Raw genomic sequence first — 23,175 nt, forward strand, 5'->3', positions numbered from 1 at the left:
CATTGTCATTTATTTCATCCTAGATTATACACCAATTGTTACAGCTACCAACAACCAATCACAATAAAATCCTTTTGTTCTCTGTGCTCACCCTCTAGTGGTGATCCTAAGAAGCTAAAAAAGAGCAAAAAAAAGTAAAAGGAAACATGATGTAAAAATGCAATATACATCATGAATAAGAATTCATGATGTTTATAGTTAATAATACTGCATTGTACATTTGAAAGCTGCTAAGAGAATAGGTCTTAAAAGTTGTCACCACAAGAAAAAAAAATTGGAACTATGCGTGGTGATGGATGTTAACTAGACTTACTGTGGCGATCACTTCACAATATATACAAATATCAAATCATTATTTTGTAACACCTGATACTAATATAATGTTATGTCAACTATATCTCAATTTTTTTTTAATTTAGGGTAGATTAAATTATGAAAATAAACTTCTAAGTAAGTATCTCCCTCAGTCAATATACATGGGCTTGATTCAACTATAAACAGAAGACATCTAATGTAGAATTTTCTAAAATGCTTCTCAAGTTAAAGTTGTTCCAAAAAATTCACTCATAGAAAGTTCTAGGTTAAGCAAAGCTAATAACCATTTTCCTTTTCTGTGAGACTTCGCAGATCCTTTATGAATTCTATGACTTCCCAAAAGTCTTTCTCGAGCTTTAACCAGCAAGCACTTTTTTCAGTAGACCACCTATTACTATAACAATGATTGGAGGACCTCTATACTAGAAGTTTATAGGTAATTATATTATTAAAAAGAAATCAGGTAACTTAATAAATGTTATTTAGCCACAAGTTTAAAAAAATAATTACCATGCAAATAAATAACATGAGGCTAGAGGACACCTGAGAATGATCTTGAAGAAACATAAATCTCCAAATGGAATGCATTTTAATTAAATCTTTATAATATAAGCAAGTATTCCTGATACTTTATATCCATATTTAATATATATTTAAATAGTCATTTCATAATACTTGTATTAGTTTAACCAAAAAAAAAACCATATAAAACTGATCTATTTAATGAAGTTCAAAACTTCCACAGACCTTAAAACAATTTAAAACATTAAAGTAAACCAAAATTATTTCCTCATAAGTATCAGAAAAAGAGAACCAGCAACAGGAAAATATTTTTAAATTGCATATAAAATAGTAAAACGTGACATCTTTACCTGGGATTTCCTCTTAGTGCAGCATGGTGTAGAGCATTAAATCCATTATTATTTGTAATGGTAACATCTGCTCCAGCTTCCAGAAGAACTGCCAGGATATCATCACGTTTCTTACTTATTGCATCATGAAGAGGGGTATCACCTTCAGAATCCTTTTTTTTTAAAAAAAGTTTAAAGAGACTTTCATTAGTTCTTTTTCAATTAATCATTATATGTAATGTTAATACTTATAATGAACTACTGAACAAAGAAACAAAAGCAGAAGCCATATCCAACAACCCGTTAATAAAACATGCTGTGTGTTAAATTTTAAAGTGCAGGCAAGAAATATTAGCCTCATTATAGTAAAGAAATTCCTACTCAGTCTAGATGGAAAAGACAATAAACATGCTGTAGCTTTCCAAAGAAAATAAAAAAGAAAATCAAAGAAGTACCCTCAAATATAATTTAGCAAATAACAAAATTTAATGAGGTGGAAAAGTTGCCCCCCACCGCAATTCATTCGCTTACAATGGCCTGCTATACCACATTCCTACCATTAATTGTTATACTCTAAAATTCCACACCAAACCTACACCAGTCTTGGGAGTCCCATAGTAATGAATTTAAAGTCAGTGGTTATCAACCTTGGCTGCACTTTAGAATCTGTGGGGAGTTCTTAAAAAATCCCAATACCCAGGCTGTTCTTCAGACCAACTAAGCCAGAATCTCTGGGGGTGAAAGCCAGGCATCAGTAGTTTTTCAGAGCTCCCCAGATGATTATGTTGTGCAGTCACAGTCGAGAATCATTAATCCAAATGTTTTCAAAGGGCAGGAAAGTGGCTAGTTAACTCAAAGTGAAGACAAATGAAAAAGAAAATCTGACAGTCTCAGTCTACCTTTTTCTCAAGGTACTTTTTTCATTAATCAATGATTTAGCAATAAGTTGTTATTCACTATCAGTCATTTGGATAAATGGGTAATTTAGACCTTTTTCATATCATAGTCATAAATACTATTCTCAGTAAAGCCATATATAGCCTATCCTATGGCATATACCACAGATGCCAAATCCAGTCTTCCACCTATTTTTGTAAATAGTTTTACTGGAACACAGCCACACACATCCATTTATGTACTATCTACAGCAGCTTTCAGGCTACAATGGCAGTGTTGGATATTTGTGATAGAAATCATATGAAAGCCTAAAATATCATCCGGCCCATTACATAAAAAGTTTGCCAATCTCAGGTGATATATTCATCCACACATATAAAAAATTCCCAATACAAGTTCAATCCAACAATCCAACTTCTATCCGCCTATCTGGTGGCACTAAAAATTCACAGTCTCCAACTTGAGATGGGCTCTTAACATGGCTGGCATAAGCTTCTACAGGTCCTCATCTATCCTGCCTTCTGTTCCCCACAGTAGCTATTCCAAACCTTCATCATTCTTCTCAATCACCCTTTCTACACCTACCACTCCCCACTCACTCTCAACAGATAACTCTGCCTCCCATCCGAGACAAAAAAAGTTAGCAGGTATAAATTCCCACTCCTTCAACAGATTAACTCCCCTCAATTCCTCCCCCTATCCTCCAATCCAGCCATCCACTCAGAAGCTGTCGGTTCCCGACTCCATCAGTTCCAAAATGGATATACCTCAGAAATATCAGTCCGTAGTAACCATCTAGCTAAACAAAATCTCTGATTCTTTCAGTTCTTCTCAAACCCTCAGTCCCATTACTCTGGGTTCTTCTTCTTCATTACTTCTCTGAGATCTATCCAATTTAATTCACCTGGTTGCCAAAACTTTAGATGGGAAGAATCATTCCTTAGGTGACTCTTCAAAAATTAGGTCCTACTACAAATCAATCCTAAAACCCTATATATTTTTTCCAAATCAGAAAATCTTCCAAGACTGGATTAATGACTAGACCCAGACTCTAAGATAAATTAAGCTACAATTAAAATACTTTTGATACCTCTGAAGTAACTATAATGAAATGGTGAAGCTCACTATCATGATCAATAAAGTTAAATCAAATCAACTCAGAGCTGATATTTTCACAAGTCCCCACCCCCAACTCCCCCAAACAAAATCGATTTACTGACACTTTCTTAAAAAAGGCTTTTCTAAGAAGGAATAACTGCCAATTTTATGACATTCTATACCTTCAGTATCATTTACTATGATTGATCATACAAAAAAGAACTGAAAACAAAAGAATGCCTACCACAAAACTTAGTACTTCCATTTAATAGAATCCTAGCAATACCTGCAGAATATATTCCTTTAAAGGTTTTACCTGTAGACTGGGATGACAGCCAAAGTCCAATAAAGTCTTAACCACTTGAAGGTGACCTTTATTGACAGCAATATGAAGTGGTGTCTGCCGGCGCTTGTTTCGTGCATTCAGATCAGCACTGCCTCGGTGCAGCACTTCTATAACAGCGCCTTCATCTCCAAAAGCTGCATGGTGAACGGCTCTATCTCCATCTTTATCCTAAACAGCAGCATTTAAATCTGAGTCAGTGAATATTTTAGAAAGAAAAATAAAACTCGAAGCTATAATAATTCATCAAGAACCATATTAATGTGAGAAAAGGAAACAGAAAACAGAATGGAGCCAACAAAATAACCAGAAATTCGTTTGAATCGTGATTAACTCCAAAGATAAATGATGATCTGGATCATTATATCATGCACACATATACCAGACCAATAGTTATATCAGAAGTAGCTTGATTCTTCAGTACTCCTAATTTATCAGCCATGATGGTAAACCAACATTAGAAAATGTTAAATCACGACACAACTATATGAAGTTTTTTTCATTTAAAAAAATGTTACACAGATTTTTTAATAACATAAAAATTATGCTAGCAATTGAGTAATTAAAAAAAAAAAGAATGAATGCCAAACAGTATGATCTCAACTAGCTTTAAGGGAGAGAAATATATCAACATGTTAACATTGGTTATCTCTGGCTGGTGAGCATACACTTTTCTGTATATTTAAGAACAGAAAAAAATTAAGTATTTCATTTAAAGATAAAAATGAAACATAAACAAGTAAAATTCTATACATCCAAAATTCCAAAACTATTTCAGAGGAATCCAGTAGCAATGCCTCACCTTCTGCTGGCATATTTCTGAGAAGACGAGAGGTAGAAAAAGACCCAACTGCTTTAATTTTTTTCAAATGCAAGAAACTGCTTTAAAAAAAAAATGCTTGTACTACACCATAAAGATAATAAACACAGTCCATACCAAAAAGAGTCTCATTACCTTGCTAGATGCAGATGGAGAAGGATATTATAAGGGTATTGTCTTTATTCCATACACATCTCAAATTTTAACACCCAGATGTAAGCAAACTCTCAGACTTTCTCCAACCCATGGTAGCCCCTGGTGGACTCTAGTTTTTGCAAGTGGTTTGAAACTCCACATGGCACTCGAGCTTATCTGAACTACTTTTCAAAGATAACACAGATAAATACCGCTGTGGTTAAATATATTTAAAACAAATAAACAAAACAGTTGCTGAATTCAAAACAGTTTTTGGTCTTTGCATATTTTCTCAAACAGATTACTAAAAGTAAAACCGCTCAAGTAGAAGTCCATGACAACTTGACAACCATTCTTGAAAAGGTAGGAATCCAAGACTCAGGAGTACTTCTACCTTACAAACATTACAGCTAAACAAGGTTAGGAGTTTTTGTTACCTCTTAACATTAAGCATAAAGGAACTGGCAAACTACCACAGGAAAGATTTAAGATTCAACTCTTGTTCCTCTGAGTAGCATTATATTTAAACATTCCAGAAAAACAAGCTTCTTACAAAAAAAAAATATGTTTGTGTGTATGTATTGTTAACCTCTCTAGTAACACATTTCAGTATTCAGAATCTTAGATGTAAGATCTTCCTAACCTCCAATCTGGATTTCTTTTCTGTTATAATTTTTAAGCCTATCTAGTGGTACTCGTACCATTAAAAATGGGAATCCACTAACACTCACTGAATAAAAACAGGAACTATTTATGAAGCTTACCATATATTTATGATTGTTAGAAAACTGCTACCGAAACACTTTTATGCAGGTTCCGTCAACAATTTGCTTACATTAAAAAAAAAAACCTTAAAATCCAAATATATGTCAAAGGGAAATACATAAGGAAAGTTTAAAGATTTTGTAAAATACATGTACACACTAGAAAACAACAATTAATTTCCAGATTTTTATTCTAAATTAGAAAATCTCAGTTGAACAAAGACCTTAGCTTACAGGTTTTGTTGCTTTCTTCCGAATTTATCTTAAATATTCCAAAAACCCTCAAACATTGAGGTCATTATCCTGTCTCTGATACTGCCAACAAACGAGATGTTGAGGGACAACACAATAGCTCACTCCCAAACGGTTACCTAAAAAGATCTGCAAAGGGGCCTCAAATTAAATCTTAAACTGATCTTGGTTCTTTCTATCCTCCTGCTCCTCTGTTTCCTCTCAGCCTCCAAAACCTCCTCTTGCTCCACTCTTCCCTTAGCTGATAAATCCACAGACAGTACAGTCAACAAAATCAGGATCTGCAGGTCATGCTCACCTACTTCCTTTCCCTGAACCCCTAGGTCAAACACCAAATTCTATGGCTATCTATTCTCTCTTGTCCAATTCTACAGCTAATTAATTCAGACCTTCCTTCATTCTCATTCACTTGACCTACTGCCACAGCTCACCCAGCATTCTTACCCCAATCTATTCTTCACACAAAAAACAGAATTCTCTTTGTAAAACACAGAATTTATGTTTAAAACTCTTTAATGTAACTCCATTATATAAAGAACAAACCTCTTTTAAAGCCTACTTCTGTGGACCATTCCAGACTCATCGGCTGCCATGTTCCCTCATATATAAAACTAAATTACCAACTTACTTCACCCCATATGTTCATGTGCTGCTCTCAGACTTCAATGCTCTTATTCATTACCTTTTTGGTTTGAAAATACACATTCTTTAAAACTCAGCTCAGGAAACTCCTCTCCTGTGAAACTTGCCCTGCCTCTCACAAAATTATTTTAACTCTTCTTCTGTCATATCACACTACAGAATAATAATTTGTTTGCAAGTCTGTCATTTTTATTTGACTGTGAGCTTCGTGCGGGCTATGACTGCATCTTAATCATCTTTACTCCCAATACGTATCATAGTACCTACTACTAGTAAGAACCAAAATAGGTGTTGAATTGAATCCTTAATATGCCTTAATAACAATCATGCATTTTTTTCTCAATCATTTTTTTAATGATTTTTTATTGTGGTAAAATACAAATAACATACCTGTGTCTCTGCATCTAAAATGTCTCCTATAGGCTGCGCACAGTTAGAATATTTTTTTTAATCCATTCTGCTGTCTCTGTCTTTTGGAGTTTAATACATTTAAAGTAATTACTGAGAAGGAAAAACTTCCATAATTTTGCTATTTGTTTTCCATATGCCATACAGCCTTTTTTCCCCCTCATTTCCTACATTACTGTCTCTTTTGTATTTAGTTGCTCTTTTGTAGTGAAATGTTTTCATTTCCTTCTCATTTCCTTCATGCTACAACTGTTTTCTTTGTGGTCATCACAGGGATTACATTTAACTTCCTAAAGTTATAACAATCTAATTTGAATTTATACCAGCTTAACTTCAACAACATACAAAAACTCTACTTGTTTACAGCTCCATCCCCACCCCTTTCAAGTTACTGATGTCACAAAATTACATCTTTGTACACGGTATGCCCCAAAACACAAGCCAATAACTGTTATTTAAAAATCCATCAGTCTCTTAAATTATGTAGAAAATAAGATGTGGAGTTACACACTGTTGTTAAAATAATGCTTTCTTTTATAATTGCCCTTGTATTTGCCTTTACTGAGATTTTATTTCTTCATATGGCTCAGGGTTACTGTCTAATATCCTTTCATTTCAACCTGCAGGACTCCCTTTTGGGATTCTTACAAGGCAGGTCCAGTGGCAACAAACTCCCTCAGCTTTTGTCTGGGAATGTCTTAATTTCTCCCTCATTTTTGAAGTACAGTTTTGCTAGATATATGATTCTTGGTTGACAGGTTTTTTGGGGTATTTTTTTTGTTTTTTGGGGTTTTTTTTTGCCGTACGCGGGCCTCTCACTGTTGTGGCCTCTCCTGCTGCGGAGCACAGGCTCCGGACGCTCAGGCCCAGCGGCCATTGCTCATGGGCCCAGCCGCTCCGCGGCATGTGGGATCCTCCCAGACCGGGGCACGAACCCGTGTCCCCTGCATCGGCAGGCGGACTCTCAACCACTGTGCCACCAGGGAAGCCCCTTTTTTTGTTTTTTGTTTCTTCCTTTTTAGCACTTTGAAGATATCAGCCCACTATCTTCTGGCCTCCAAAGTTTTTGATGAGAAATCTGCTGAAAATCTTAAAAGGATCTCTTGTAAGTGACAAGTCGCTTCTCTCTTGCTGCTTTCAAGATTCTCTTTTTGACTTTTGAAAGTTTGATTATAATGTATCTCAATGTGGGGCTGAGTTCATCCTATTTGGAATTCATTCTGCTTTTTGGATGTTTATATCTTTCATCAAATCTGGGGAGTTTCTAGCCATTGTTTCTTCAAATAACCTCTCTGCCCCTTTCTCTCTTTCTGCCTTCTCTTTCTGCCTTCTCTTTCTAGGATTCTCACAATGTGTATGGTGGTCTGCTTGATGATGCCCCACAGGTCCCTTAGGCTCTCTTCATTTTTCTTCAGTCTTTTTTCTTTCTGTTTCTCAGACTTGATAATTCCCATTGTCCTATCTTCCAGTTCACTGGTTCTTTCTTCTGCCTGGTTAAATCTCTCTTTGAATTCCCCTATGAATTTTTCATTTAAGTTCTTATACTTTTCAGCTTTGGAATTTGTTTTTAGTTTCTTTTTAGGTGATCTATGTCTTCCTTGATATTTCCATTTTGTTCACACATCATTTTCTTGACTCTCTACACATCTTCATTTAGTTCTTTGAGAATCTTTAAGACAACTGTTTTAGAGTCATTGTCTAGTAGATTGCCATCTGGTTTTTCTCAGGTACATTTACTTGTTGGTTTATTTTTTTTTCCTTTGAATGGGCCATACTTTCCTATTTCGCTGTTTACCTTGTGATTTTTCTGTTGAAAACTGGACATTTGAATCTAATAATGCCGTAAGTCTGGAAATCAGGAGACTTCTCCTTCTGCATGGTTTGTTTTTGGCTTTGGTTTTGGTTTGGTTTTGACTGTTTTAGCCTGTCTTCATGCTTACAGCCTGAGGTGTAAACTTAAGGTCTCCTTGGGTCTTTTCTGAGCCTGCACCTTTCCTCAGGTATGTGCAATGCCTTTCTAATTTCCCTCATATATGCAGTTGCTTTTGAATGTCGTAGTCTTTAATGCCAGGCTCCCAAAAGGAGAAAAAGAAAAATGGGAGGGGAAGCAGAAAAAAGCACAGACCCTTAAATCCTCTGGAAGTAACTTCAGCCAATGAGGAAGGGTTTGCAACAATGGGAGAGTGCAACAATGGCTACCCACCTCTGTACCTGCACCTCCATAATCAGAAGCAGCAATCAAGGATTAGAACACCTTGCAAGCTGATCTAAGAACACATACCTGGCTGCCTGTCACTGGGCTGGAAGGTGGGGTATGTGTAGCTCCTGCTGAGCTAAGAGCTGAAATTGACCAAAATTAACCCCCAAGCCTTCCCTTGGAAGTAGCAAGCCTTCAACAGAAGCCAGAGTTCTAAAATAGTTACATCAGAAAGATTCTGCCATTGCAGTTGTTGTCTAGATGGGGAGATGGATTCCTAGTACTTCCTACTGCACCACCGTCCCAGAATCCTTTTGGTAACCATCATGTTTTTTTTTTTTTTTTTTGGCTGCACTGCGTCTTTGCTGCTGCGCGCGGGCTTTCTCTAGTTGCAGTGAGCGGGGGTTACTCTTCATTGCAGCGCGTGGGCTTCTCATTGCTGTGGCTTCTCTTGTTGCGGAGCACAGGCTCTAGGCACACAGGCTTCAGTAGTTGTGGCTCACAGGCTCAGGAGTTGTGGCTCGCAGGCTGAGTAGTTGTGGCACATGAGCTTAGTTGCTCTGCGGCATGTAGGATCTTCCCGGACAAGGCCTTGAACCCATGTCCCCTGCATTGGCAGGCAGATTCTTAACCACTGCACCACCAGGGAAGTCCCCATGATTTTTGCCATCAATGAAATTAAATATCTCCTGAACTCACTGATATTTTCAGTAAATTAGGTCAACTATTATATTATTAGGTCAATATTTTATTATTCTCAAATATAATATACTTCATCTTACTTTCCTTAAAACTTGTTCAGTTAATCAAGATGCTGGTATTGTGATATTAAAACCTTTAGATTGTCTGGAAATGGTGTATTCTGGTTTGTTCGTTCATTCATTTATTCATTCCTTCAATGAGTATTTACTAGGTGCCTACTATGAGCTCAGTACTGTTCTGGACACTGGAGAACAACAATGGGCAAGATAAAGTTCACCCTCATGGAGTTTACATTCTAGTGGGGGAGACAGAATATTATAAATGAAATAAGTAAATAAAATGTAAATGTTAGGTAGTAGAAAGTGCCAAGGAGAAAAAACAGCAGGGAAAAAAGATTAGATAAGACAGCCAAGGGATGGCCCCTCCCAAGGAAGGTTTTAGTAAATACCTGAAAGAAGTGAAAGAGAAGGCGATGAAGATATCTGGGAGAAGAGAAGTGTGAGGAGACAAGCACAGTGGCAGCAGGAAAGATGAAAACTGTTTAAATTCTGGATATATTTTAAAGAGCCAACAGAATTTAGTGATAGACCAAATGAGGAATATGGGGAAAATAAAGAGGAATCAACGAATGACAATTCTTAAGACCCAACCTGCACAACTAAATTTACTGATAAGGGAGAACTATAAAACTATGATATGTCCCCTTTGAAAACCTGACCTTTTTTATTTGGGCAATCTTAGATTGCAGTCTGCCTTCCTGTAAAAGGCACCTTAACGACTGTTTTCTGGGTCTTATAAATCAAATCTTTCTCTTGACATCCCATGTTTTTCATAGTGCCAGTATTTCAGGGGGGGCATGTAGGGAGGTGGGAAAGCCTCTAGTCACAACCTGAATTAACATGGATCCCCAGGAACCACGTATACCAATTCCTAGAGCCATTCCAGATGTTATTATTCGGAGTTCTGACTTGTTTTTAAGGAAAGAATTTCCTTAAACTGACCAGTCTTAAAGTCCACTTGCCCGTTCCTTTTCAGATTACAGTTAAATAAAAAGTCTATACAGTTTTCTTTTCATTAACTAGATAAGCAGAATCAGACAGAATTAGCATCTGGGTTTTTTTTGAGAAACTCTGCTAACTCCCACTAGTTGGAAAGAAATCTTTAATAAGAACAGGAACTTCCCTGGTGGCGCAGTGGTTAAGAATCCACGTGCCAACGCAGGGGACATGGGTTCAAGCCCTGGTCCGGGAAGATCCTACATGCTGCGGAGCAACTAAGCCCATGCGCCACAAATACTGAGCCTGTGCTCTAGAGCCCACGAGCCACAACTACTGAAGCCCATGTGCCTAGAGCCCTTGTTCTGCAACAAGAGAATCCATCACAATGAGAAGCCCGCGCACTGCAACGAAGAGTAGCTCCCGCTCGCTGCAACTAGAGAAAGCCCATGCGCAGCAACGAAGACCCAAAGCAGCCAAAAATGAAACAAATAAATTAATTTTAAAAAAAAAGAACACAGGTAATAATGACACTTTAAATTCCCATTGTGTTCTACATTATAAATGGTATCTTAATTATTTCCCTTACTCTATTCCCCAACCCTTTCAGTTATTTTCATAGATGAGGAAACTGAAGCTTATACCAATTAAACTTTTTGCCCAATATCATTTTAGACAGCAACAATACCATTAAAACTTGGGTTTTCTGACAATGTCGAGTACTGTTCCCTACTGTTAATATTCTCCATTAAAAGAGTTTTCATTAACCTTAAATAATGAAACCACCTAAAGTTTACTGATATCTTCAGTATATATTTGTACTATATTTGAAAAACTTACTGTAAAGAACACACTTTTTAAAAGTGGGCTTCCTTTCCATTAAAATAAATCCTCCACACCTTTACCTATTATATTCATCAGTGGGGGGGGGAAAAAAAACAACTGAGTCCCTGGAGGATCAAACATTAGCTCACCCATATCAACATACCTAAGATCTCACAGTCCTCAGTGCCTTTAACTACACATTAAGAAGGAAACAGAATGTAATCCTACTGTACTCAGTAGGTCATACATGGAGACAACCAACTTTCCAAAATAGCTCTGAGTTTTCCCTAAGAAAAAGAAATAGGGAAAAAATGTAACCTTATCACATATTTGAAAGGTATAATATATAGCAAATAATTTAGCTTACTAACAGCTTCAATCAACTAAAATCTGTAATAGTCATCTATATTAGGGGCCAGCAAACTTTTCTGTGAAGGGCCAGAAAGTAAATATTTTAGGTTTTACAGGTTATATGATCTCTTATCACAACTACACAACTACTCAATTCTGCAGCTGTAGCACAAAAGCAGCCAAACACAATAAAATTAACTAATGGGTATGTTGTGTTCCAATAATACTTTAAAATACAAATCAAGGGCTGGACTTGGCCTGCGGGCTATAGTTTGCAACCTGTAATCTATACTATCTTGAGCTCACTTCCTGATGGAGTTGAAAAAAATTAATACAGATACAGAATGAGATAACTAGACAACAAAATGTATTATTCTCTTTATTCTTCAGCTAACCTCAAAACTTTTAATAAAATTAGATTTTTTAAAAATCATTGTTAAATTATTGTGCCTACATGTGTTAAAGGTACAATAAAGTTTTTAGAAAAGAGTACTTATCTTCTAGGATACATACTAAAATATTTACAGATTAAATAATATGGTATCTGGATCTGCTTCAAAGTAAGTCAGTGGAGGAAATGGGAGGCAAGAGGGTACAGATAAGACAAAATTGACCAGGAAAAATAACTGAAGTAGAGTAATGGGTACACAGGATTCATTATACTATTCTATTTCTATACATGTTTGAAATTTCCAATAATAAAAAAATTAATAGCAACCAATCAACTTACAAACAAGCTAGTGCATGATGAATCACAATTTTAAGTGCATTCGTAAAATCAGCTATTTTCTCCAACTTTTAAACCAGGATTTCCCAACCTCAGCACTACTGACATTTTGGACCAGATAACTCTTTGTTGTGAGAGCTGTCCTGTACACTGCAGGATATTTAGTAGCATCCTTAGTTTCTACCCATTAGATGCCAGTAATACTCCCCTGCTCCCCAGCAACCAGTTGTGACAATCAAAAATGTCTCCACAAAATGCCCCCATGGGACAAAAATGTGCCCCAATTGAGAATCACTGTTTTAAACAAACTATATTGCTGTTTATGACAGACAATGTTAATTCTTACATTCTAGAAAAATGAAACGTTGATAAATTTTTGTTTTATTCTTAGGCAACGAATTATATTTCAATCCAATTTTTAAATGTAGTTTTTCCTCTACCAGTTGGGACACTGTGTTATTAATTTAACCTGATGTGTAAGTATTCCTTTTTCACACTATTTCTACAAATTACATCTGCCTACCATGGTTTTTAAAACAGAAAATGCACAGAATGGAAATCCAAAGGAGGAGGTATGGTACAAGTCCACCTGTACCTTACTGCTTTAGTAAGAGATGTGGTTTCCAAAGTGAAAGATAAATTATTTACAAACATCTAGCCTACTGAGCTTCACTCCAACTCCAAGCTTATGTGTACAGTAATAACTAACCATTTGCTTTGTATTTGAGTTCAATTAAGGAAAAAAAAAAACCTACTCTTGAGAAATAGTGCTAACTTCGTTCCCCACCCCACAGCTACATCCCTATTCTACACAACGTCTCATATAGTTTACAAACGTATAATATACTAATTTAAGATTCAAGCTCTAGGCAAAAGAAAAATTCCAACATCAAAGATGACTTATTTACACCTACAAAACCAATGGCTCTTTAGTAGCTGTCCAACAACTCAAGATATATACAACTGGGGAAAAAAAGCAAAAATAATGTAAGACTTCTCTTTTCAAATATATGTCATTAAAATTTTATAATTAGTAAAAACAGGCTGGTCAACAAATTTAGCCCTCAGAAATTCAAATCCATATTAAATAGCTCCCTCAGATGAGAGTGCCATTTGGACAAAATTGCAACCTTTTGCCTAGTTAAACTTTGATAGAATTTGGCTTATTCCTAAATAATCTTATATTAGACTAAAACAAATGTAATTCTAATATACTCTTTAAGTGATGAGGTTATAGTTAGCTACAACAAAGGGAGCCATCCCTCACACCAGCCATACAATGAAATTCCAATGATAGTAAAAATCATTTATTTCTCCTTTAATAAGAATATACTCTAAATTAAGCACATATACACACATAGAGCGATAAACATGCATTATAAAAATCTTCAAAAACCCATATAAAGATCAGGAAACAAAAAGACTAAACAAATTCTAGTTTACTTTTTCCCTCAGGAGACAAACAACAACAACAACAACAAAAGGCCTCTGAGTGTCACATATCAGGAAAAATCTTGCCGCACATGATTTATATTCCTATTCCCTCAATTTCCCAGCATGACTCATGGGTAAATCCAACTGGGCTCCCAACAACATGGTGCTTCTACCATAGCAAAGGGAAACTCAACTATCTTCACTTAGGGTTATGCCTAGAATATTGAGCCATCACAGAAAAACACGAAATGCTTCAAGCTGTCTTTTGTCAAATTTTTCTTTTCAATCAGAAGAGCCTTAGGTTAATATTAAATTTCAAAATGAAAAAAATCCATCTCATGATAAGAAGTACCATTTCTAGGACATTCATTTTTACTTAAAATATTCTTTAAGCTTAGTTTTAATTACCTCTGCTTCTACATCCACATTTTGCTTCAAAAGTAACTTCAAAATGTCAACATGTCCATTCTGACTAGCAGCTTGCATGGCTGTGTGACCAGCACACTGTCCATTCACCTAAATAAAAAAAGAAAGGATGAAGGAATGTCACAAATCAGAAAGAGCCAATATATACATACAGTGTGGGTTTAAAGCCAGCAAATTATATGATTCTATGAAAACAATTTAGGTTGGTGTTCTATATATCCTAGCATAGATCACCAGAAACTGGTTTCTCTAATTTAGGGAGGGATACAGGAACTTTGAAATTTCCATTGTTCAAAGAGTTATGAAAACTTTTAGGCAGTCTGCAAAGGTGAAAATAGAAAAGAAGGAGGGGAAGAAGGGACGAAGGGAAGTAAGTTACATTCGTTTTGCATGTATGTATCTACTTGAATTATTAAATCTCAGAGTCTGTTTCAATGAAGAAAAAGCAATGAGGTGAATGGAAAAACCTTCAGAAAAGATACTGTCTGCTACAGTATAAAGAAATTCAATTCAGCCAATATAGCCAAATGCTAATGGTAGTTTGACAAATGCAAACTACCATGAAGCCTACATAAATGAGTTACCAGGGTAGCTATACACAACTGTTCTAATATAAAGCAGTAATTTTCAACCAACCTTTTCTTCACTTCAGATGTTGTGTAAATGCATTACTTATTCATGGATACACCCAAGTCTAAGTGTAATTCCTTAATCCCACTACATTCACTCCCATCCATAAAACCTTTTATAAAAAATGGCTAAGGACACCAATTACTAATATAAGAAAAGGGGGATATCATTACAGATACCATGGACATTAAAAGGATAATATGGAATATTCTGGAAACTGCCCACAAATTTGATAGGCTAGATGAAATGGACCAATCTCTTGAAAGACACAATCTGCCAAAACTCACACAAGAAGAAACAGACCATGTGAAAGGCCTCTGTCCAATAAAGAAACTGAATCAATAATCAATGAACTTCAAAAACCAAAAGCACCAGGCCCATATGGGTTTACCAGTGAATTCTACCAAACATTTAAGGAAGAATTATACCAATTCTCTACAATCTCTTTCAGAGGCTAGAAGCTGAAGGAAAACTTCCTAAGTCATTCTATGAGGGCAGATTACCCTAATACCAAAACTGGACAAAGACACTACAAGAAAGGAAAACTACAGACCAATATCTCTCATGAACACAGATACAAAAATCCTCAACAAAATGTTAGCAAATCAAATCCCAGAAAGTACATAAAGAATTATACACCACAACCAAGTAGAATTTATCCCAGGTATTGAAGGCTGGTTCAACATTCAAAACTCAATTAACGTAATCCATCACACAAACAGAGTTAAGAAGAAAAATCACATGATTGTATCAATAGATGCAGAAAAAGCATGTGAAAAAATCCAACACCCATCATAAAAACTCTCAGTAAACAAGGAATAAAGGGGAACTTTCTCAATTTGAAAAAGACTAGGTACAAAAAAATTACAGCTAGCATCATATTTAATGGTGAGAAACTCCCAACTTTCCTATTAAAATTGGGTACAAGGCAAGCAGGTCCACTTCCACCACTCCTTTTCAACATCATACTAGAAATCCTTGCTAATACAGTAAGGCAAGAAAAGAAAATAAAAGGTATGAAAGAAAATAAAAGGAAGACAGGAAACTGTCCTTGTCCACAGATGACATGATCATCTACGTAGAAAATCTGAAAGAGACCAAAAAACTCCTGAAACTAATAAGCAATTATAGCTAGGCTGCAGGATACAAGGTTAATACACAAGTGTCAATTGCATTCCTATATACTAACAAACAAGTAGAATATGAAACTGAAAACATAATATCACAGCACAGCAAAGGAAATCATCAACAAAATGAAAAGGCAACCTGCTGAATAGGAGAAAATATGCGCAAATCGTATATCTGATAAGTTAATATCCAAAATACATAAAGAACCCATACAATTCAAAAGCAAGAAAAACAATTTGATTAAAGAATGAGCAGAGGATCTGAATGGACATTTTTCCAACGAAAACATACAGATGGCCAACAGGTACATAGAAAGATGCTCAACATTACTAATAATCAAGGAAATGTAAAAAAAACCCACAATACCATCACATTACCATTACACCCCCCAAAATCAAACACTAAAGTATAAATCTAACAAAATATGTATACGATCTACATGAGGAGAACTACAAAACTCTGATGAATGAAATCAAGGAACTAAATAAATGGAGTATACTCCATGTTCATGGATAGAAAGACTAACAGTTCTTCCCAACTTGACCCATAAATTCAATGCAATCCCTATCAAAATCCCAGCAAGTTATTTTATGGATACTGACAAACTGATTCTAAAGTTTATACTGAAAGGCAAAAGACCCAGAATAGCCAACTTAATACTGAAGAACAACAAATCTGGAGGACTGACACTACCTGACTCCAAGACTTACTACAAAGCTACAGTAATCAAGACAGTGTGGTACTGGCCAAAGAACAGACAAACGGAACAAAGGAAAAGAACAGAAAGCCCAGAAATAGCCTCTCATAAATATAGTCAAGAGATTTTTAACAAAGAAGCAAAGGCAATACAATGGAGCAAAGATAATCTTTTTAACAAATGGTGCTGGAACCGCATGCAAAAAATGAATCCAGATACAGACCTTACACTTTTCACAAAAATTAACAAAATGGATCACAGACCTAAATGTAAAACACAAAACTATAAAACTTCTAAAAGATAACACAGGAGAAACCCTAGATGACCTTGGGTATGGTGATGACTTTTTTTTTTAAGATACAACACCAAAGACATGATCTATGAAAGAAATAGTTGATAAGCTGAACTTCACTAAAATTAAGATTTTCTGCTCTGCAAAACAAAATATCAAGGTAATGAGAAGACAAGCCACGGACTGGGAAAAAATATTTGCAAAAGACATATCTAATAAAGTACTGTTATCCAAAATATACAAAGAACTCTTAAAACTCAACATTAAGAAAACAGCCCAATTAAAAAATGGGCCAAAGACCTGAACAAACACCTCACCGAAGAAGACATACAAATGGCAAATAAGCATATGAAAAGATGCTCCACAATATATATCATCAGGGAAACACATTCTTTACTATATGATCCAGCAATCACATTCCTTAGTACTAATCTAAAGAAAGCTGAAAACTTACGTCCACACAAAAACCTGCATACAGACATTTACAGCAGCTTTATTCATAACTAACATGTCCTACATAGGTGAATGGATAAACCCTGATGCAACCAGACAATGGAATATTAATCAGCACTAAAAAGAAACAAGCTATCAAGACATAGAAAGACATGGAAGAAACTTGAATGCCTATTACTAAGTGAAAGAAGCCAAACTGAAAAGGTTACATACTGTATGATTCCAACTATATGACATTCTGGAAAAGGCAAAACTATGAATACAATAAAAAGATCAGTGCTTGCCAGAGATGGGGTGGGGAAAAGAGGTGAACAGGCAGACCACAGAAGATTTTTAGGGCAGTAAAAATACTCTGTATGATATTATAATGATGGATACATATCATTATACCATAGTACAAACCCACAGAAGGTACAACACCAAGAGTGAACTCTAAGGTAAACTATGGACTTTGGGTGATTATGATGTGTCAATATAGGTCATCCTTAGTAAAACAATGTACCATTCTAGCAAGTGATGTTGATAATGGGGGAGGCTATGCATTTGGATAGACTGGGAATACATGGGAAATCTCTGTACCTCTCTCAATTTTAGTTTGTAAAACTGCTCTAAAGATAAAATCTAAAAAAAAAAATGATCAAAAATTCCAAATATGAAAGACAAGATTTCCAGAATATAAAGATCAAGCATTAAAAGTAATGGATGAAAACGGATCCACAGCAAAGCACAACACTGTACAAGTTCAGACTGTGGTGACAAAAAGAGATGTTCATGCTTGAAAGAAAAAAAGAAAAAACAGCTCACATGCAGTATCGATCAGGAATCAGAATGGCTTAATAAGTCTTCTCAACAGCAATTCTGAATGCTGGAAGAAAATGGGATTATTCTGAAGGAAAATAATATCTAACCTTGAATTCTATTCCCATCTAAAACCTAATAGTAAGGTTAAAATATATATATATTGAAGGTCTATTTCCCATGCACTCTTTTTCTCAAGAAGCTACTAAAAGCCATACTTCACAAAAGAGGGAATAAACTTTGAAACAGAAGGACAGAGGATACAGAAAACAAAAAATCCAACACAGCAGAGAGGGGAAGGGCACCCCCAGGATGATGTGTGAGAGACATTCCAAACAGGCATCAGGCATAGAGAGCAACCTGGCCAAATGGAAGAGGTCAGAAGGCACTGAGAGAAATCTCTCTCAGAAGATAAAATGACTACATACCTGATGTGCCTGAATTTCTTGACAGATTACACAATTAGAGAGAATTTTGGAGAAGAATTAATTATAACAATATAGATTGCTAATAAGTGAAAACAATTTTAGATTATCTCTTGGGAATAAGAGAGACTGGGAAAAACTACAAGTGAACTCTTTGGAACGAAGGAAATGTTCTACATCTTAATAAGGCTGTGGATTATGCGGGTATATGCATTTGTCAAAACTGATCCATGTATTTCACTGTATGTAAATTACACCTCAGTTTTTCTTTTAAAGAACAATTATGAACACCAAGGAAAACAGAAAGTTGTGTAAGAAAACACAATCTAGTATCCTCCACAGCTTAGATATGAATGTCATTTGAATAATAACATGTACAATTAATTTTAATCTTAACAAAATTACAATACAATATAATACCACATTAAGAACCTGGAAGAGGTGTGTATGTGTGTAGTGGGGATGGGCTGGAGGTGGCAAAAGAAAGCTGAATCCTCACCTTCACAGAGAGGTATCAAAAGATAACTCCTAAAACATAAAAATCAAGAAATAACAATAGAAATATGTTATTGAAAGATGTGGAGGTAAGTATATGAAGAAAATCAGCTGAAAGAGGTGAAAATAGCTGCCTCTGAAGAAAAGTAAAATAAGATTGAGAAAGAGATGCTGTTTTTCATAACAAACCTTGTAGAACTGTTTTTCTCTTGAAATTTTTAGAATGTATGACATTCTAAAAAACAACTAAAATAAATTAGTAATTAAAGGAAAAAATTAAGTACAATAACATGTAAATCTGCTTGACTGAATATAAAAGAAGTCTGACTCTACTTTCCAAACACAAAAAACTTGAATATCTGAAACAAATTATTTGTGACATAGCCCATAACCAATCAAGAAACCACTGTGTCATGCTGCTGCAACTGATCTCTAATAAACCTAAAATGCCACATGAGATCATAGAAATAAGATGTTTACACCTTATAATTACAGATCTGATCTTTGTCAAACTATCCAGCATACTTGCACACAAAAACGTGGCAACAAAAGCCCTCACTACACAGTGACAATGATCCAAATTGACACTCAACCTACAGTCTCTTGGCTGGTACTGACATCATACTGGCGCCACAATAGTAGCAATGACAAAGCCAATGGATGACTAAGCAAGAACCAAAATTTAAGTTTTGAACCCGTTTAAAATATGGCTTCTGTAAATGGTAAAATTACAACATAAACTATTAAGATTCACAAAATGCATGAACCCTAATTCACCTGCATTATAAACTATGAAACAGTCAATTTTCATAAGGAGAGGAGGGAAAAAGTTTAAATTAAATGTTTTGAAAAGAGAGATGGAAAATTGCTTATAAAATTTACTAAAATATATTTTTTAAACATAATAAGATAACATTTACATGAGAAAATTTCACTGAATTTCCCAAAAGGACACTTACTACTTAAAAACCTAAAAGTAAATTTTGTCAATCATAAAATGTAAAAAGTCAGTATTAAGAAAATGTCAATATCTTTTAGAAATGCACAATGAAGAAGTGATGCCCAGTGTCTTCTTTAAAATACCTTAGAAAAACAAGCAAGAAGGAATAGATGAAGCACATGTGGCAAAATATAATAACTGTTGAAGTATAAGGTTCGTTATAACTATTCCATTCTTGTGTATGCTTCAAAATAATTTTTAAAATGCTCACATCCACATCTGGTCTTTTTAGCAAATCTTCCACTTTAGCAACATCTCCATTGGCAGCAGCCTTAACTAATTCTTCATTGAGGTCACCAGATTCTTGGGTTTCAAATAATTTCTTCAAGAGTTGGGAGAGTCTTTCTGTAAAGCATCAAATAAAGCTGCTAATATAGGAGGATCTCAAACCTTAACTACTAACAGACAAGCATTACCCATATGCCTGTAATATATACTTTTCCTTTTTTATTATTTCTATCATTAGTATTATTTTTGTACTATGCTACAGATATTACCCATGCACATTATAATTACTACCATATAAAGCTGCATTAAATTCGAGCCCACAGTTATTCCCAGTTTACTCCAATTCATGTACTTCAAGTTAACATTTCAGAAAAAGAAGAGTTACGTACAAACTAGAATTCAAGATTTAGGAGTCATACCAAAGATATTATAAATGAACACACTACAATGGGAGTATCATAATGATACAAATTGTCTTTCAGGTCTTAAGTATATCATATGGACACTCGGAGCTCAATGTTACAGATCTTAGACTAGATCAACAGATCAATGGTTATGATTCAAAAGCAATATAATCTCTATAATGCCTGGGGAAATATTTTAGGAACAAACCAATTTTCAGTTAAAAATGGATCTCTAAGGGTTAATAACATACTTCAAAGGTGCCAATTGACTGGTTTTGACTAAAAGAAGAAAGAACCAGAGATGTGTTTACAGAAACCCTTTCAATATGATTTTTTTTTCTAAATAGCATTTATCAGTAGCAAATCTACCCAGTTCTACTCCTTAACTCTTGGATCTACTTACTGGAAAGGAAAGAAGTCACAAAGTGGGGCAGAGGCCCAACACCTAGTCCACATTACTTGAGAGAAGGATACCATCCTTCACTCTTTCAATTTGTTAAAAGTCAGCCTACTGTGATGCCATCTAACCTCAAGGTAAAAATAACACCACATGATTTAAACTTCAAATACATTAGCAAATTACAGCAGGAAAGACAAGACAGAAGCAAAGAAGCAGAAAGCAGTACAAAATAAAACTGGAGGTCACCCAATGTTTTCCTTTACTTTCTTACTGTTCACAGTTATGGTTCTATCTTCTTTTCTGGATGACAACAATACACATACAGTAAGCTGTAATTTGCTGTTGAATGAAGTGAGTGTGTATATAAAGCGGGAGCATAAGAAGGGAAGATTCTGAGCATGAGTCTACCCAAGCATCCAGCATACTCACATCTCAACACAGCTTTCTACTCATTGTGGCATGTATATAACTCCTATTAAATGACAAGAGAAAAAGTATAGCTGATATGTAAAAATATCCAGAAAGAAAGCCATCGGCTAGCAATAATATTGGAAATAAAAAGAAAATAAAGTAGTCTAAGAAAGTGATGGTTCTTTAGCAGAAAACATAACTTCCGACTAGGAGTAAGAATGTTGAATTTCAGGTATCTCAGATTTGATGTGGAGAAGCCCTTGATATATCCAAGAAAAAGCACATATTTATGGAACTTTTCCAGGGCATACCTCAACCAGAACAAAGATTGTTCATCATATGAAAAAAGCAGAAAAAAATAAAAAACCTTTAGCGAAAGTTTAAAAGGTAGTTAATATTCAAGTGAGGTTATGTGATCTAGGAGAAAATCAAGAACACATACAACATTATCTGTATACAAGAACTGGGGAATTGGGAAAGGTTCTAATGTAAACCATATTACTTTTAGAGAAACATGAAACAAAACATACCACCAGATGCATTGCTAATGGCTGATCCTGCAGATGCCACCTTGGAAACTGCTGCTGGATTATACGTCCAAGATGTTCCACAGACTTCCACCTTTAAATCACTGTCTGAATAAATTTGTTGTACTCGGCCAACTTTACCTAAAGTCTTAAAAAAAATTAGATTCATGGTTCAAGTCTGAAGTATACACTGTAAAAATCAATCACCAGTTTTTACATATTTGAAGTACTAATTTTACTTCACTCCTAATAAAAAAAACCTTTAAAGGATAATCATATTCAAATGGGTTATTAGTGACAAACTTTAAAGAGTATCTTTAAAAAATATTTTAATAAAACTACATTTCCACAATAATATAAAACAATCATGACAATCTATTTTATTCATAAAAGTTCACAAAATCTTGGTTTCTGATATTCAATCCTTTTTTTTGTTAATTTATTTTGTAAATTTATTGATTGATTGATTGTTGGCTGCGCTGGGTCTTCACTGCTGCGCATGGGCTTTCTCTAGTTGCGGCAAGCAGGGGCTACTAGAGCACAGACAGGCTCAGTAGTTGTGGCACATGGGCTTAGCTGCTCCACGCATGTGGGATCTTGTGTCCCCTGCATTGGCAGGCGGATTCTCAACCACTGCACCACCAGGGAAGTCCCCAATCCTTTTTTAACCTCATAAGATACTTCTTGAGAACTTGTAATGCAAGTGGTCCAAAACCATCATCAATCTAGCCTAAAAAAAGAAAATCTGATTTCTAAAAAAAGCAATTTAAACCAAAAAGGGCTCAAAGCTTACATCTATGTTTAAATCCTTTTTGGAATCAAGCCTGATTTCAAAACAGAAGTATGTAGAAGTAACATGCTTATTAAATATATGTAGTAAGAAGAGCAATTAGGTACGGAACACAACCAGAAGCAGCAGCCCTCACGTGGTAGGTACTGTTCTAAGAGCTTTATACGTATTGACTCACCTAATACATAAAATCCTGAAAGCTATGTAATCTTATTAGCCCCATTTCAAACTCAGGTCCAAAACCCATTCTCTTATGCACAACAGAATAGCCAATGACAACACTAGAAAACTGGTGATAGTGATAATATCTGACTA

General features: G+C 35.3%; 1 protein-coding gene across 1 annotated transcript in view; it reads right to left on the reverse strand.

The window, feature by feature from the left end:
* MIB1 (mindbomb E3 ubiquitin protein ligase 1) overlaps window positions 1-23,175 on the reverse strand; it is a 113,158-nt gene that overhangs the window by 46,690 nt on the left and 43,293 nt on the right. The window contains exons 8-12 of the mRNA XM_029223352.1: window positions 22,074-22,218; window positions 20,312-20,445; window positions 14,165-14,272; window positions 3,478-3,675; window positions 1,188-1,339 (exon numbers count right to left, since the gene is read on the reverse strand). Coding sequence (XP_029079185.1) covers window positions 1,188-1,339; window positions 3,478-3,675; window positions 14,165-14,272; window positions 20,312-20,445; window positions 22,074-22,218 — 737 coding nt within the window. The remainder of the gene's footprint in view (window positions 1-1,187; window positions 1,340-3,477; window positions 3,676-14,164; window positions 14,273-20,311; window positions 20,446-22,073; window positions 22,219-23,175) is intronic.

This window comes from Monodon monoceros, unplaced genomic scaffold (genome assembly GCF_005190385.1).
Source record: "Monodon monoceros isolate NGI ecotype Baffin Bay Population unplaced genomic scaffold, NGI_Narwhal_1 Super_Scaffold_1, whole genome shotgun sequence".
NCBI classification, from domain to species: domain Eukaryota; kingdom Metazoa; phylum Chordata; class Mammalia; order Artiodactyla; family Monodontidae; genus Monodon; species Monodon monoceros.